The sequence below is a fragment of the Myotis yumanensis genome, unplaced genomic scaffold (assembly GCF_028538775.1).
Source record: "Myotis yumanensis isolate MYYU_CA2020_CCGP unplaced genomic scaffold, mMyoYum1.0.hap1 SCAF_1, whole genome shotgun sequence".
In the NCBI taxonomy this organism is placed as follows: Eukaryota; Metazoa; Chordata; class Mammalia; order Chiroptera; family Vespertilionidae; genus Myotis; species Myotis yumanensis.
The window spans coordinates 142648883-142667654 of record NW_027223752.1 but is presented as its reverse complement, the minus strand read 5'-3'; the positions used below and the strand labels follow the sequence as shown (position 1 = coordinate 142667654).

Genomic DNA, 18772 nt, shown 5'->3' with positions numbered 1-18772 from the left:
AATAAAGGTCAAGAGGCCCCAAATATAAAGATTTAGATGGAGCTGTAAATGAGGACCACACATGCTATGATGATGTACTAGAGAAGGGCTTGGAATAGGCTCCATTCATGGCGGGCGGGGGGGGGGGGGGGGGTGTTTCAGGCTTAGAGAAGTCATTCAGCTTTTTTCTCAGGTATAACATAGAAATAATGTCTGTTCTGTCTGCCTAAAAGGAAGTGCGGTTATCATCTGCCTGACCTGCAGGGCTCTGTCTACAAAGTACCAAGTAATTTACATTTGTTGAACACTTTGTACTTTAAACTGCTATTAGCACAGTAGAGCATTAACCTCACTAAGATTGAGGTGATTGTTTCACCTTGAGTTGTGAACACAGAAGTGCACTATAGTGAGCATGTGGGTTATACTGAGCAGCATATTTCAGTCCAGTTACTTTTCAAACACTAGTTAATTCATATCCTCAGTTCCCAACACATTGTGTGTGGTATTTAATAGGCATTCAAGAAATGCTTGTTGTATGAATTAATTCAAAATACATGGCTGTTAAAAATACAGCATGAGATACATTCAAGTAACATGACCTACATAAGTATTTATCAAGTACTATTCAATCTCAAATGCTGGAGTGAATATAAAAATACGAAAGATGCGAGTCCTGGAGTCTATAGTCTAATTGTGGCGATGGTCGATTATGCCATTTAAAATAAGGAAAGTTATGAAGGAAGGGAAAACAGAGACAGCAGCCATCTACATTATACTGTTGTTGATTCATGTCACACAAATGTCACTCTTGCCATTAAATCCCGTGTACACTATGTCTAAACACTATTCATGTGCAGACTAGAGAGTGGATTAATGTTTGTAGTTTCTTTCTACAGTTTCAACAATGGCTCCAACAAGACTCATAAATAGTTATGTGATGGGCATTGAAATGTCCTCCTTATGTATCCAATTCTTCATCCTGGTAACAATAAGTGAAAAGATCCATAAATACAGTTTTAATTAACAGTAATGCTGTGATGCTTATAAATAGACCAGAGGCTCTTTGAATCTGTTGGCCTTCTCCGAAAGAATTTTGTTTTTCCCAGAGGGTCAAAATTAATTAATGTTCATACAATTTATTTAGCAGCCTATTACCTTAGAGATGCCTAAACAAGTTCAATGAACCATGTTAGTGTATCAAGGATGACATAATCAAGCTGCTTTGAAGAGAACACTTTGTAAAAATATACTGTATCAAGTAGTAATTAACAGGAAGGATAATAAAGAATTCTGTCAGAATGATTACTTTTCTTTATCTCTGGACCACATTACTTGGGTACAATATTGGATAAATAACTAGACACAAAACTTTTTATGTGGTCTTTAATGAACACACACAAGCTATGAAAGTTTAAAAAAATAAATAGTGCCATTAATAGTCCTTAATTGTTCCATTAAAAGCTATCAATTGATGACTTTTGTTTGTCTTTTTGAACATGCATGAAACCTTCTCATATCCATTGATTATACTTTTATTTTTCCTAAACTGAACCTATAATACTTTTTGTACCATTAGTAATATTATACTAGCAGTATTTTCAAATACTGTCTTAAGAAGAAAGAAAATGCTGCAAATGTTATCTAAAGAACTACCACATTAACAAACAAAACAAAAACAAACTCATAGATACAGAGAACAAACTGATTGTTGCCAGATGGAAGGGCAGGGAGTGAGAGAGGTAAAAAAGGTGAAGGGATTGAGAAGTTACAAATTGGCAGGTACAAAACATTCATGGGGTGTAAAGCACCACATAGAGAGAATATCGTCAATAATACTGAAATAACTATGTAAAGTGTGAGGTGCGCACTGGACTTACTGGGAGTATCACTTTGTAAATTACATAAATTTCTAACCATTATGTTGTATACCTGAGACTAATATAATACCAGATGTCAACTATAATTGGAACATTTAAAAAATAATTCACAGGCATTTGCATCAAGATATTACTGTCTGGATCTTAGTAGCAAAATTCAAAATTGGCTTATTTCTCATAACTTCTTAAGTAAAAAACATATCCTTAGGAATAATCATAAAAGTTAAAAAATGTATATTCATTGTTGTGATATTTATATCACAACTGTAATAAATGTCACAACAATAAATATACATCTAAGTGTATATTCATTGTTGATATTTATTATAGTGAATGTGTCAAAAATAATTTAACTTTAACATTAGATAATTTTATAAATTATGATATACCCAAAATGTAAAATACTATGCTATAACTAAAACCATATTGCTAAAAATATTCCATAACATAAAAACCTACTCAGATTACATTATTAAATTAAAAAATACAAAGTTTATAGATGGTTATATCACTCTACTGATATTATGAGACAAGTTTTTATTTTTTCTGCTTAATTATATTTTAAATTTTTTAGGAAAAGATGGAATCCTTAGTAATATAAAATTGATGAAAAGAAATATTGAACAAAACTAAATGTTAAAAAAGTGAAAAGCTTTTTAAGTGGCAAAGATTAAAAATATTCACCACAATTCCACAAACACATAAATGTTCTACCATCATGTATATTAGATTTTCTTCTGAGGTGCAATTCCTATTTTACTTATTTTATTTTTAGGTTTATCATCCTCTCCTTTATTTGAACCCTATCACCATCCAAGTAGTAATCCATGTTAATAAATGAATGTAAATGTTTTATCATAATTTTCTCTATATTAATATAGTTATTCATATAAATATCTACCTACATATTTATTCATATGAACAAATAAAAGATGTAGTCGTTCTTTGCTTTAGAAAAATTGGGTCATATTATATAATAATTTTGCATATGGCTTTACCCCTTTAACAATATCTTCTGGAAATCCCTACACATCAACTGTGTAACATGAAACTGTTTTAGTGATTGCATGGCATCGCATGCTGTGTGTTTAACAAGTCACACTGGCCTCCAGGTTGTTCCTCCAGGTTCTCAACAGAAGTGGGGGTGGGGATGGTGGGGATTTTGGCCCCAGAGAATTTCTAAGACATTTTGACTTGTCAAGACTAGGAGAGAAGTGCCGCTGCAACTGGTGGGCAGAGGCCAGGGATACTGCCCAGCATCCTACACTGCACAGGACAGCCCCACACCAGCTAATTCCATTACCCAAACTATCAGGGGGCCCAGGCTGAGACTCCAGCCAGGTGTCTGATCTCAGGGCATTTGGTGCTGGCTGTCACTCTACTGTCACTCTGTCACTTTCCTTAGGCATCCACATGGCTCACTCCTCACCTCTTTCAAGTGTTGTTGTTGTTGTTGTTTTAATGGTGTTTTCTCAATGCAGCCTACTTTAATCAGTGTATTTAAACAGCCATCCCTCCCTCCCCTGTTCCCTGCCAACTGCAATGCACACACCCATTCTTGGTCCTTCTTGGTCCTACTTCATTCTTTCTTTCTCCTCAACTTCTAACAGTCCATACAATCAGAGCTGTTTGTTCATTATCTTGACTCTCCTTGTAGAAAGTGAACTCCTCTTCAGCAGCAATTTTTATCTGTTTTATTCACTAATGTATTCCCAGGACTAAACAGTGCCTGGCATTCAATAGACCAATAAAGCAACAAGGAACAAATAACTGAGTGTAAGAACAACGGAAATTCATTTTATTTCCTTTTTTTTCAACCACAAATAATGCTGAAGTAAGATTTCCTATACACATATGTTTCTGTATTGGTCTTTTTATTTTTATACTAGAGGGCCGGTGCATGAAATTCATGCACGGGAGGGTGGTGGTCCCTTAGCCTGGCCTGCACCCTCTCGCAATCCAGGACCCCTTGGGGGATGTCCTACTGCCGGTTTAGGCCAGAAACCGGCAGTTGGACATCCCTCTCATATTCCAGGACCACTGGCTCCTAACCACTCGCCTGCCTGCCTGCCTGCCTGATCACCCCTAACCACTCTGCCTGCCTGCCTGATTGCCCCTAACTACTCGCCTGCCTGCCCGATCACCCCTAACTACCTCTACCTCGGACCCCACTGCCAAGGCTTCTTCTGGAAAAACATCCGGAATGATGTCTGGAAGGTCGTTCCACTGTCTGGTGTAATTAGCATGTTACGCTTTTATTATTGTAGACTAGAGGCACGGTGCACAAAATTTGTGCATGGGGGGGTTTCCTTAGCACAGCCTGCACCCTCTCCAATCAGCAGGTGATTGCCCTTAACCACCTCTGCCTGCCTGCTTGATCACCCCTAATTGCCCTCCCCTGCTGGCCTGATCGCCCCCAACTTCCCTCCCCTGCTGGCCTAGTTGCCCCCAACGGCCCTTCCCTGACAGCCTGATTGCCCCTAACTGCCTCTGCCTCTGTCCCCACCACCATGGCTTTGTCTGGAAGGAAGTCGGACATCTGGAAGATGGCTGGTCAACCTGGTATAATTAGCATATTACTCTTTTATTAGTATAGATATATTATATAGGATAGGATTGCTTAAGGAGGGGTAAACATTTTTCAGCAGGAGGAGATACTCTTGACAGACAAAAATACATAATCCCTATATCTGGACTGATAGCCAGCCATATGCACTATACTGCCAAAGCAGTCATTAAAAAATTGAACCACTTTCTTACACCAAACAGCTGTTGCCCTTAAAACCCCTCTTCAGCCCCCACCTTAGGTTCTGCCTTTTCAGTTCACCCAGATTAGGTTATGATTGGTCAGTTTCTATGCCAGTCAGCATCAAAAGCTCTACCTCCTTGGCAGCCATTGACTCTTTGCAGTTCACCCAGATTTGGTTCTGATTGGTCATTTTCTATGCCAGTCAGCATCTCCGGGCCTATCTCCGGGACTGATCCACAGCTGCCACTGCAGCGGAGTGGTCATTAGGCCTCCGGCCTGGCCCTGGGCCAGAGGCTAACTACCTCGCTGTGCCTGCCTCACCCCACCCATCCCCTGCCACCCCACCCGCCTGCCGGCCACCAGCTTTGCTGTGATAGGAGCCTGTGGACCATGGGGGAGGGACCGAGAGGTGCTCCATGCACTTCCTGGTGACCAGTTGTCTGTCAGGTTGGTTAGGTTGTGACAGCCCCTGGCCCTTTATAAAGTAGATGGTCAGAACATTTTCCAAACCATGAACATTTCCCATAACTATGTTTCAGTATTCTTCCCCTGCTTCTTCACTCTTTCTCTCAGCCTTCTATAGGTTGTTATTGAAAATATTTTTCCATCTCTTTATTATTTAATTTGCATTTTTCTGATGACTTGTGAACTTGAGCATCACTGAATATATTTGTTGATTATATTAATGTTATCATCTGTGAATTGGTTATGCAAATGTTTTCTAGTAGTTAAAATTTTCATTTATAATAAGTTTGTAAAAGTTAGATATAGATTAGATATAGATATAGATATAGATATAGATATAGATATAGATATCATAGATATAATCTTACTTGTAATCTGTAAGGAAAATTTTTCTAACCTATTATGTGCCTATTGATTTTATTTATGAAAATTTTAGACCACAGTTAAAATTTCACATAATGAAATATGTACATCTTTTCTTTTGTAGCTTCTGAAATTTTGGAAGTTAGATCCTGTCTTTAAATTGCACATTGCTTATTCTCTGTTTTCATGCAAGAATTTTATTTTTATTATTTGTTACATTTAAGTTCTTAATCAATCTGGACTATATTTCTGTATATGAAATATGCAGAAGAAAAATGGGTTTAATTTCATTTATTTCCAGGTGAATAACCAGATATACCAGCACCATATTAAATAATATATCTTTTTAATTGGATTAACTTTTGTTTTATATTAAATCCTCCTGATTATTGACCTCAGTGTCTTGATTCTCTTTTCTGTTCTTTTAACATATAATCTGGTGTGTATTAACTTCATGTTTTTAAAGAAAAAAATAATTTGGTAAAATGAAGAGGAAATATAACCTGGCAGGTCAAGAGAAATAAACATATTTAATTTGAAGATGAATTAGGGAACTTTAAAATAAGAATGCGTACACATGTTGTAACTGAACATCATGTCATTGTCAATCTGCCTGAAATATAAAAACAATAAAACTATTGTTCTCGTCTCACTAGTCATAAAATGTCTGGGCCAACCTCATATATTTTTTCTATGAAAAGTTATTTTAATTCATATAATCTTGCTCTTTTTCATTGTGCTTATGCCTCCATCCTTTTGAGTAATATTTTATTTGTTATGTTTCTCCAGAAAAGTAGAATAGAATATACAGAAATATAGAAATATCTATATATATAAAAGAGTAATATGCAAATTGACCAAACAGCAGAACAACCAGAATAACTACTTGACCAGTCGCTATGAGGTGCACTGACCACCTCTTGGTCCCTCCCCCCGCCCCCCACCCCTGGCTGGTAGGCTCCAATTGCCCAATGGCAAACAGGGAACTGGGGGGAGGGGGGTTGGCAGCAGGGGGGGGCGGGACGGGGCCAGCTGCTGGCAGCCGGGAAGATGGCCCTGATCACAGGCCAGGCCTAGGGACCACACCCGTGCACAAATTTCGTGTGCCAGGCCTCTAGTGTTTATTATAAGTAAATGGATCATATGATTATGATGCTGGTAAGCCTTAACTGACCAGTGTGGGCCAGCAGGCTGGAGCCCCAGGAGAGCCAATGGTGCAGATGAAGTCCAAAGGCAGTCTGTTGGTGAAATTAACTTTTGCTTGGACAGCCCATGTTTTGTTCTATTAGGCCATCAATTGATTGGATGAGGACCACCCATATTATGGAGGGCAATCTGTTTGAAGTTTACTGATTTAAATGTTAATCTCAGGACATATAGATAGTCAATAGACATATGGAAAGATGCTCAACATCACTAATCATCAGAGAAATGCAAATTAAAACCACAATGAGATATCACCTCACACCTGTCAGAATGGCTATCATCAATAAATCAACAAACAACAAGTGATGGTGAAGATGTGGAGAAAAGAGAACAATTATACACTGTTGGGGGAAAGTAGATTGGTACAGCCACTATGGAAAACAGTATAGAGGTTACTAAAAAAATTAAAAATGGCACTGCTGATCCCCCAGTGATTCCACTTTTGGAGATAGATAGATATATATATATATATCTCAAAAGAAACCCAAAACACTAATTCAAAAGAATAGATGAACCCCTATCCTATGTTCATTGCAGTGTTATTTACAATAGCCAAGCTATGGAAGCAATCCAAGTGCCCATCAATAGATGAGTGGATAAAAAGCTGAGTTACATACATACAATGGAATATTACTCCACCATAAGAAAGATCAAAATCTTACCATTTGCAACAGCATGGATGATCCTAGAGGGTATTATGCTAAGTGAAATATTATGCTAAGTCAGTCAGAGAAAAACAAATACCATATGTAGAATCTGGAGGAAAATCTAAACAAATAAACAAAACAGAAACTGAATCAGAAATAGAGAACAGACTGATGGTTGCCAGATGGGAGAGGAGTTGAGGGACTGGGTGAAAAAGATGAGGGGACTGAGAAGTACATATTGATAGTTACAAAATAGCTATAAGGACACAAAGTACAGCACAGAAAATGTCAATAATGCAGTAATGATTATATACGTTGCCAATTTGGTGCTGGAAATATCAGGGGGAACACATTGTGTTGTACACATGAAACTAAATCAAAATAATATTGAATGTAAAAAAAAATGTTAACCTTGTCCAATAGCATCCTCTAAATTGCTATATAAAATTAACTATCACAAATTTCTCGTGTTATTTTTTATTTCTAAGAAAACTTATCTATAAAAAAAGTTATCTTTTTTTTATCCCTAGGGAAAGTTAATTCCTAAAAGAAGAAAAGTGCTGAGTAGGCAAGACTTCAGGCTCAAAGTAAATACGGTTACTAGCCTGCTTATACTCTGACTCTACTAACTGTAAAACCATTAAAGGTTACATTTACCTAAAATCACAGGACACAAAGTAAAGTCTGTCAAGACTTTGTAGATGCTCATTCGTCCACCACCAACTTACCTTTACATCTCTGTCCTGAAACTTCAGAGGGACTAGAGTAACATTGGTGGCCAGCTACTGGCCATTGTGTATTGTGAGAACTCTTATCATTGCTAATTGTAAACCTTTGCCGATTGCATGCATCAATCTGATTGCCCCCTACTTGTCACTGCTCTGATTGTTGATTTAAGGGACACATTTAGGGTAGAGGGAAAACATTCTGTGACTCTCTTAAAATATAAGTCATGGATTTCCTTGTTGTAGCAATGTCAGTTACTGAGTCTATTCAGTAATTCAGGGGTTAAACAGAAAGTACTAACTTTCTTTTCATAATCCCTATTGCTTTCTAACCCCCACCCCACCACCTGCAGACATAACAGACATACTTCAGCATTCAATCAAATAGATAAAGCAGGTTTCCAGGAGTTGATTACTTGGCCTGTGTATCTCTAGTAGGGTTACCTGGTGTATGGTCAGAGTCTGCACTCGGTGCTTCATCAGGAATTCTGTTGCCAATGGCCCAGTCCAAGTCATCTTCAGAGTCTTGAGTAAGACTGCAGGCTGTGGTCCAATTTCCGGAAGTTGTTTCAAAATTACAGCTTCCTGTTGTGGTTGTGTACTGGCCTAAGGAAATAAAAATTGTAATGAAATGTTCTGAAAATCCATATTGCACTTGATACTTTACTACATTAGTGATGATTTTAATTAGCATCTGTATATTCAAATTCTTTATAAATAAACGTATAGAACCAGGACATTTGCACCCATTGATAATATCAGTTGTAACCAGCTTTTTTAGCCCAGGGTCTAGAAGCAGTGCATGAATATTGACATTTATCCATTAAGAAGCCACATGGATTGACTAATAATACTGATAGATGATAAACCTGTCTACACATAAACAATGAACATAACATTATAATACCTATCGAATCAAATAAATCAACAGCTTCAGTTGTCTGGATATTAATGCCATTGCTCTGTGTACTGTGGTGTTTGAACAGCATAGACTGCTAGAGAGGCAAACTCATTTACAAAAAGAAAGGTGCCTTTGGGTGAAACAGTAAACTGTGTGGACACACACCCTTTTGTCATATGATACAATTACCCGTGTACAACATTTCAGAACTAGTCAGTAAATAGTGAAAGATGTTCTCTACTAAAAGTTTTGATTGATAACTCATTAAAAATTAAGTTATTCACAATATAAGTTACTAGATAATAACTGTGTTGTGATAATAACTAGCTGAGATAATAACTAGTCATCTGAAAAGTGCCATCATAACTCCCTGGTATCTGCTTTCATTTTTCATTTTCTTTCTTTGCATAGCAGTTATTGTATTTGAGCATTCACTGTAAAAACTGTGTTGTACAGGCAGAATGAATATTGGGTGATTGAATCAGTAGGAATCAACTGAGATTGTCATTGACTTTTCCTGTCCTTTTTTTTCTGGATTTTTTTTTATAGAAAGATGAAGTTTACATTATTTTTAACATTTTATCAAGTAGTTTCTTGTTTATAAATTTTTCTTAACATCAAACTAATACTAGCATATAGAAACTTCATCAGAAGAAAAACTTGCTGTTAAAATGGACACCAAATATATAGCAAAAATAGCTTTCATATTTTTATAGAAAATTTTTTGGATCTCTGAGAGAATTTTCATAAAGTATCAGCATTTCACTTCTCAGGCATGATTGTATTTTATCTCCAAAAGTAAAATCACTTTAAATTATGTACATTTTTTCATTCATTCTACAGAATTTATAATTAATTGATTTTTATGTGTTCCTTTATTGGCCCTGTATATCTTTATGCTTTTTTGTACCAAACTTATGTCATAGATAGGTTTATATTATGCAAACAATGTGGATAAAAGTGAGAGATTTGGTTCTCCAGGTGTTTAACCAGCACAACTGCAAAAATGCAGAATCTATCAATGTATGTACAAGACAGCCATTGTGGGTTCTTCAGAATAATGTCACATCCAGGCTCTGTACTGTTGTATTTCTGTGTAACTGACTCCCCAACACAGGCCTGACAATAAACATCCTACATCCTTTTCCATTCTCTGTGACCACTCTGTCCTTCCAGCTCCAATTTATTTAATATATGACCTTTATCTTTGTATGCAATCAGGATCAATTCTCTTATATTTCATTCTCTTTACCTCAAGTTTTGAAACTTTTCCTTTCTAGCTCTAATCTCAGTTTATGATCTCTACTCCTTAGCAACACTATTTTTAGCATTCCACAACCTCATTTATTTCAAAGTTACACAATTTTTCCACATTCTCCAATCTCACATTCTCTACTAATTACTTTCCATAATTTGCAGACATAGTCACGGTGTCCCTCTTGATTTTAAAAATATGGATTTATTTACTTAAATTTCTCACTCTGTATATCTTCATTCATCCAGACCCAGGGCCCTTCACACTTTTATGCAGATGGCTTACAAATAAATCCATAGCCATGATGAAATGCAGGCGTTTATCTTCAAATGCTTTTTGAACATTTCACTTGGAATACGCAACCATTACCTCGAAACCAAACAAGCCTAAAACAAACTCATCATTCACTTCTCAAATTGGGTTCTTCTTTTTAAGATTAGTGACTAATTTCATAGAATGAATCTTCTGTCTTCCTAAAGATTCAAACTTTGAAGTTATCTTTGATTCTGCATTCTTCATTTTCATATCCAATCTATCACTAATACCTGTAGACTCTCCCTTTGTAAATGTATTTATTTAATTTCCTTCCTTACAGTTCTATAGTCCCCATTCCAGTTCCATTGGTTCAACCACCTGATTTAATGGATTATCTTTTTTTTTTAATGTAGCCTTCAATCTATCAACATTATAAATGCAAACCACATTAATCACCTTTAAGCATGTTCTTATGTGTTGTTTCTCTTGCTAAAAATATGCAAGTTTTCACATTGTCTGAAGATACTCTCCACAATCTCTAGCCTTGAATACAGTAACCTTTCTGCAACTCAAAGTGTATTTTAGGCTGAAATCTGTCTCATATTTAAAATTGCCTGCCAACCGAATTTTCAGAAAATTATCTCGAATAAAAACAGACTTTTTTCAACTTTTATAGTTAAAACTACTCACTTTTTTAAATGTTTTCTCTAGCATTTGGGTGCTCATTTTTCAGTCATCCCTTCCCTCTCTTGTTCAGGAGAGAACTGCAATTTTCTCCAGGTATAAACCTTCTTTCACTCAGGTATGTGTTTTATGGGTGAAATAGCCCCTTATCAGCTCCAGGGGTGACTGATGGTTTATCTCAGCAATTGTGATGCCATGTTCCTCTTTTTAGTTATTTCAGGCATCAATGTGAGATGCAATTCTAGACAATGAGACTTATTGGAGAAAAGGCACCTAGGAAAAGTTTTTCTTTAAAAAAATAAATCAAAAGAAGAAAATCTATTTGTCCTTTCTCAGGATATCATTGCAAAAATGAGGTACTCAGGGCTGCAGAATTTGATGGGGAGGAGCTGGCTTTACTAAATACCAAATAATTGTAACTCAAACAGACAGGAATTAATTTATCTCAATTAACAGTACATTGGGAAGTTGTCAGTTTAAGGTTGGCATTGTGGTTCAGCCATGCCGTGTGTGCAGTGTGAAGCACGCATTTCCCTCATTTCAATGCTGTCACCTTGTCATCCTCATGCTCATGCATGGTTGCAAGACAACGGCTGTACTTCCATGGGTCACAAATATTCAAGCATTGAAGGAGACAAAAAGAGGAAAGAGCTTTTTCTCTCTGAAAGAGACACCTTCCCAAAATTCCCATGTGTATTCATTGGCCTCTGGTGGCTATAAGGAAGATTGGAGATGATGGTATTTGCAGCTGGTCACAGTGCTGCCCCAAATAAAGTTGGAGCTCTGTTTTTAAGCAACAAAAAGAAGTGAAAAGCAACTAGCAGGGACTACTGTCCATCTAAACTGCTTAAGGTTGGAATTTCTGTTACAAGTATCTTTATCTCCTCTTCTCCATTCTATCTAGCAAATCATACTCTTCCTTGAATGTCCAACATCTATACCATCTCTCCCTTTGAAGGCCATGCCAGTTCTCGGGGCATGTGTGGGTTTTATGGCATTATAGTTGGTACCACTGATTTGGAAATTCATTACCTCTTTATTTTATATTGTCATCTTACTTGTTGTTTACTATTGTATGACTAAAACATTTCCATGTGATCAGTAATTTTTAGTGAATTACATCATGTATATTGAAGTGTTCCCTTACATATAATTATTGAATGATATGAAGACTTTGCAATGTTTCTTGATGAGGTACAGGTATCATCTGTATTTTCAAAATAGCTATTGCTTTAGAAAAACTATTTTCTAAATTGTGTGTGATCTTTACCATGACCCCTTGAAGGATTCAAAGCATTATTAACATTCTTTTAAATAATTGGCATTTTCCCAGTGGAATAATATGGTTGTGTGGTCAGAGTACATATTGATCAGTTAACATATTTTTAAGAGATAGCACCATAATTATTTTTAGTTCCTTACATCTACACATCTACCTTATTTTGCCATACCATAGTACATAATGCAGGAATATTAAATTGTTTATCCTCATGGTGAAATGGCATCTTTGCTGCATTGAGAAGGATATTTAAGAATCTGGGTAGATTGGGAAAGAGAATGTTCGCCTGTGTAAGAGGCAGGAGAGAAAGTGACCACCAGCAAGCTGGCTATCCCCAGCTGAGAACACAAGGTGCACGTGACACATGTTTTAGGTAATAATTTTCTTCCATGAAAGAAGAGAGCACATTTTCGGATTTAACTGTTGTGTTTTTTTGTTTGTTTATTTGTTTTTAGAGTCGATATCACTTATTAGTAACCATACATTTTGCAACAGAAGGTAAAGATGCAAAAGAAAATTTTATTTTATGATACATCTTATGAGGAATAACTGCATTTATTTTCTGATAAGTATACAGGCCATGCATATAAGACATGATTGACAAATCTCCAGAGAATGTAAAAAAGATGATATGGAAAAAGCTAACATCATTAATTCTAGGATACTGAGCAGAGACATTCTTTACATTATTTCATTTAATTCTCAAAGCACTCAATAGGATGGATGTTATTATATCTACTAAACAGATGAGAAAAGTGAATCACTGAGAATTTAAATAATTGCCCAACAAGTGAGGGTCAAAGTCAAAATGAGGACTCCAGTTTAATAAGCCAAAGGTCAACTCTTTCTTATATTTCTCCAAAGGTCATTTTAAAAATGTGCAATTTATTCCATTATGCACATAGACTCTCTGACTTCAGGAATGTAGCCCTGATGATTTACATTGGAGAATATATCTAAGAGGCCATCAATAGAAAATATTAATGAAGTCAATTTGCAGAACTAAGTCACTTGTATATTTTTGTATGCTGTGTAGTGTTGTTTGTGGATATGAACAAAGTGTATCAAGAGACTGTAAGAAAAGTGGCTATTTAATTTGTCAATATATTACTTTTATATTAATAAATTCAACTATTTCTTGAAGTTGTCCATCAAAGTTGTGGGTAACACTAACAGATATAAGTATGTAATTTACTTCAGTTTCAGAAAATCAAAACTGCCTGTGTGTGTTTTCACATCAATAACTGTGAGGGGCAAAAAAAAGCATATAAGGCAGTCAGAGGAAAAATGAGCGAAGCCAGAAGAACATGGGCAGCATTCACATTTGAAAACCCAAATTACCCATAACTCTCCCCAGCATTTTGTAAGCCTGTTTCTATATTGCACATACAGGTGTACACACACACACACGCGCGCACACACACGCACACACATGCTATTCTTCATTTGTACTCTCTGAATAAGCTGTGATAATCTTATTCTTGCTAGAACTTGTTATACTTTACAATTAAACAGGAAACCTCTCATTTACTAACAACTTCTTTAAAAAGAGAGAAAAAACACATTAGATTTAAATACAATTTTCTTCATAGTATCCCCCCCACACACAGTACAAAGTAAGTTTTTGAAGCCTAAAACAATGTCTTGTTCATTTTTATATATCTAATGTTCAGAAAGTTGTTCCTAGCCCATATTAAGAATAGGAATAAATGAAAGAATATGCTTTTATATAAATATTTTAATATACATACATCTTAAATGAGAGGAAGATAATTTTACTATCGGCAGTAACTTTTCTATGTGCCTGTGACAGTCGTCCTTTCTCCACTGAATGTATGTATCTATGCCATCAAACTTCAATTATTTTTTCCTTTAGAACCTTTATAAATTTGGCTTCGTTTTTAATGTTTTACTGGTGGTTATTAAATGTTCTATTTGTTATGTCTTGTGGGGAAAATGGTGATTTTACAAGTGTTTTAGAATTCCATTGAAATCAATTTCTTACAGTAAGTATAAAAAAATGTACTTTTGTCCCTGGCCAGTGTGGCTCAATTGGTTGGAGTGTTGTCCCATATATCAAAAGATGGCAGGTTCACTTCCCAGTCAGGGCACATACCCAGGTTGCAGGTTTGATACCTGGTCTGATGCACTTAAAAGAAGTTAGAAATAACATTAGGAAGTATTATTTAATGTATTATAAATTTCATTTGAAAATACATACATTAAAGGAAATGTATAATTATTTTTGAATTAAGAATATAATGTGTAGTATTCACAGTATAGTTTAAACAATGCCAATTACTTTCACTTCCTTTTATACTTTGATTTAAAACTAAAATATGGATGAATGTTGAGGACATTATACTATGTGAAATGAGCCATTCACTAAAAACAAATTATGTATGATTCCACTTATATGAAGTACCAAGAGTTGTCAAATGCATAAAAACAAAAAGTATAATGATGGTTGCTTGGAACTGGGATGTGAGGAGAATGGAGAGTTATTGTTTAATGGGTACTGAGATATACTTTTCCAAGATAAAAACTTTCTGGAGATGGCTGGTGGTGTTGGCTACACTCACAGTTCTACACAGTGACATGATGGGAAAGTTTCGTAACATGATTTGCTACAGATTTATTGCAGTTTTTAATATAGGAGTAAAAAGAACGAGAGAGGACTGCCATCTGGATATTTTCATAAAGAAGTTGAAAAAATGTTCTGGCTATTCTAAACCTACCGTAGTGCATGAAAAGAACATTTCTTCTCAGCAGTGCCAGTAAGTTTCTCTACTAATAAAGTGAAAGTCTGTGCTGAACTGGCAGCATTAGAACAGACAAATATACTTACCACAGTGAGCTTCATCAGACCTATCAGAGCAGTCTGGTTTATAGTCACAGACAAGGTGGGATGCGATACATTTCTTGTTGTGGCACAAAAAATCAGTGGCTTCTGGGCAAATTTCAGAAGTCTCTCCCACTGGGGTAAAAACAAAGGTGTTATTTGTTATGATTTCATTCCATTTGATTACTCATTTTAATCATTTTATAGATTTCACACCATTAAATAAGTTAGTGATTTTAATAGTTGTCCAAGGTAGATGTCTACACAACTTCCCCTCTCTCAGTCCTACCTCCATTGTTCAGCATGTTATATAGATGGTAATTTCAAAATATCCTTTAATTAGTCAAAGGCTAACCATTAGCTATTATATAAACCCAAACTTCTAATCAAGGGATTACAAATCTTTTGGTTTTTTGGTACCAACTTAGTTTTTAATTCTCATTTTTTGCAACTCTTCTCATAAGCACCTGCAATAGAAGGTTTCACAAATATGTCATTTGTTCCTTATTTTCCCATGTGTTCATATGCTGTTTCCTTTACCTACACTGACCGTTCTCTCTTGTGCTTCTGCTGGTCTCCTCAACCTCAAGACTCAAGGACACAAGTCCTCTCTCTACCCTTGTCTTGCCTTTCTCTTTATCATCCAAGTTCCTGGTTGGACACCCCCTGTGTTATGCCCCTGAAGACCCCCTTTATTCCTATATTAAATACTCAGCACCTCATATAAGAGCAGTTTACATGCCTTTCTGTCCCTTCAGACTCCAAGCCCCTTAGCAGGAGGAGATTTTGCTGTATTCTCTCGGATTTAACATGGCACCTACTACGTACTTTGTGCTTCATAAATGCTGGTTATAGTAATTGAAGGTATAATGGTTTCACCTAAAGGGAACTAAGAAAAGTGAATTGACAGGATTTTCAAAGCAAGTCACATAATTGAATGTCACTTGAACTAATATGAAGTCTAATGATAATTCTTCACAGCTTCAAAGTAATACACATTAAAGATATAAAACTATGCCCTTAGGAATCAAACCCAACAAACTTTAGTGCATGGTCCAACCAACTGAGCCACACCAGCCAGCTCCTGACCTCCATTCTTATAAAGGCTACAACCTTAGGTAAGCCATGTAATATTGATCTCTAAATGAAAACATTGATCATTAGTTTTTCATACAAAAGACTATATGCTTACATCTAGTGATGTCATCTATTTAGAATCTTTAATTATTCATCCTAGAAACATACAGTAAGCAATTGTCAGACACCCTGATGGATATTATGATAGTTCTTACCTTCAAATAACTCATAATATGCTGATGAAAACTTATTTTTAAAATGGTATGTGTTGTGCTATAATTGAAGATATTTATGGCTTGCTGTCAGAGGACAATAAAAAGTAGCTCAAGTTTATACTTATGTGAATAAATATTTAATACATTTATTCAATTGATGGACTTTAAAGTGCCTATCATCTCAGTCATTCAGCTAATTAATAAAATAGGCCAGACCATCAACTGAGAGGAAGCAGTTCCTATATGAATTTCCTTTATTTATTCCATTCATCTTAGCTTCCTTATGGAGAAAATTTGACCACATTGAATATATGGAAGATTCAGATTTATTTGAAGGAAAAGAAAAATTTTTGATACTGAAAGGGAAATAGGCTCAAGAATAGATATTTTAGAAAAAGATTATGCACCTCAAATTTTCCTTCACAGATGAACTTATTTCGCTTGAGTAGTCTCTTGTTCTAGAAACATCAGGGGCAAGTTTGAACATAAAAGGAAATCTCAGCACTGCAGAGGACTTAATATCACACAACAAGTATTTTCAAATGTTTAGAAAATAACAGTGTTTCATATTTTCTATTCACCATAAACACTTAAATCTGTCTTATGTTAGAAAAAATTGCTAGGTTTTAAGGTCAGTGCACATATCAGACAATTGATAGCAACACATCTGAAACTCTAACCTCAGTGATCTCAGTGACCGCAAAGCTCAGTGTGTGTCACATTATCTGAAGCGTTACTGGAGGTACTGGACCATGTCAGTGTACAGCAAGAGTTTCGGGAAATATAAAAAATCCAATTCCACTTGTGATACAGAGGCAAGGTGCCTGCTAAGGGGAAGGTATCATAAAGATCAACTTTTCATGATTTTAGACAAAAAAGGTGACTACAAACTGTGTCTATATTTGTCTGAAAGAAAATTATATATACAAACCTCTCTTTTCATGCATGAAACCCAGATTTTTAACTTTAAATTTTTATATTTGGACATAGTTTAAGTATTTAGTTTTCTTTGTGATTTTTCACATATTTTAAGGGCAACAGATTGCTCAACCCTAGGCAATATATATATATATATAAATTCTACATTAATAAAAGAGAAACATGCAAATTGATGTCACTCCGCTATGCTCACCACCCAATCAGAGTGACTATGAAAATTAACCCAACAAAGATGGCAGTTAATTTGCAGAGGGAAGACGGAAGGCTCTGGCTGGAGTGAAGACTGAAGACTGAAGACTGAAGAGGCTTGGCTTCTCTGCTGTGGCCAGACCAAAGGCCTGGGTACTGGGTGCTGGAGGAAAACCGGTGCCAGCAGCCAGGGGAAGGAAGGTCTATTGTGTGAATATTCGTGCAACAGGTATCTAATATATATATATATATATATATATATATATATATATATATATATATTGGTTTAAAGGTTTATATAAAAGAAAAACAAAACACACACAATTTTAGAAGGCCCAGGAAGAAGGCAGAAGAAATAATAAGGAAATAAAACAACATCAACAACAAAACTCAGCTGATTTAACTGACGAAGAACGCACACTTTTGTGCATGAAGAAATGTTATTAATAGTTTAATGTTTCAGAATTCCTCATCAAATGCTCAGCTCTTTTCAGTTCCCAGTCCTTCATCAGAAGATAACTTGCTCAATTATTTGACTTTTAAATGGAAGTTCCTAACTACCATTTAAAAAAGACATATCAACCATTTCCATTCTGGACTTTGCTACTGCATCTGATATGCCAAAAATGTCTTCCTTTTTGTAACCCTTAAGGCCCTTAGGTGTTTGGCATCATATTCCTGCTGTTCTGCTGTCTCTTAACCTTCCTTCTTTTCTCTGGGCTCCAGGTCCAATCTAGGCCTTTAAATGCCTGTGGAGCAAATTGTGACCCTGACTCATTTTCCTTTGCTCTTCCTCAGGCATCATATTTACTGTCATAGTTTTATCTACCAACTGGGGGCTGATGATGCAATAGCCACATCCCAATCTGTAACTTTTCTGAGTTTATACACTTATACATCTTCCATTGGATTTCTCTATAACATATTAGACACACTAAGCACGACCAAAAATGCATACACCATCTTTTCTTTTTGCCTCCTAGTTTATCTTTCCCTACTTCTTGCCTCACAATAAACTTTACAGTACCCATCTATATATGGTCCACAGATGTACATTTTTTTCACCAATTTAGCCTTTATTCATGTTTTTATGCCTTCATACTTCCCATTCCATGTGGTGGAGAT

The 18772-nt window shown here is 35.8% G+C and overlaps 1 protein-coding gene across 1 annotated transcript in view; it reads right to left on the bottom strand.

Moving 5' to 3' along the window:
• Positions 1–18772, bottom strand: part of MALRD1 (MAM and LDL receptor class A domain containing 1) — a 597781-nt gene that overhangs the window by 181907 nt on the left and 397102 nt on the right. Inside the window, exons 31-32 of the mRNA XM_070426883.1 lie at positions 15234–15362; positions 8456–8617 (exon numbers count right to left, since the gene is read on the bottom strand). Of these exons, the coding sequence (XP_070282984.1) occupies positions 8456–8617; positions 15234–15362 (291 nt within the window). The remainder of the gene's footprint in view (positions 1–8455; positions 8618–15233; positions 15363–18772) is intronic.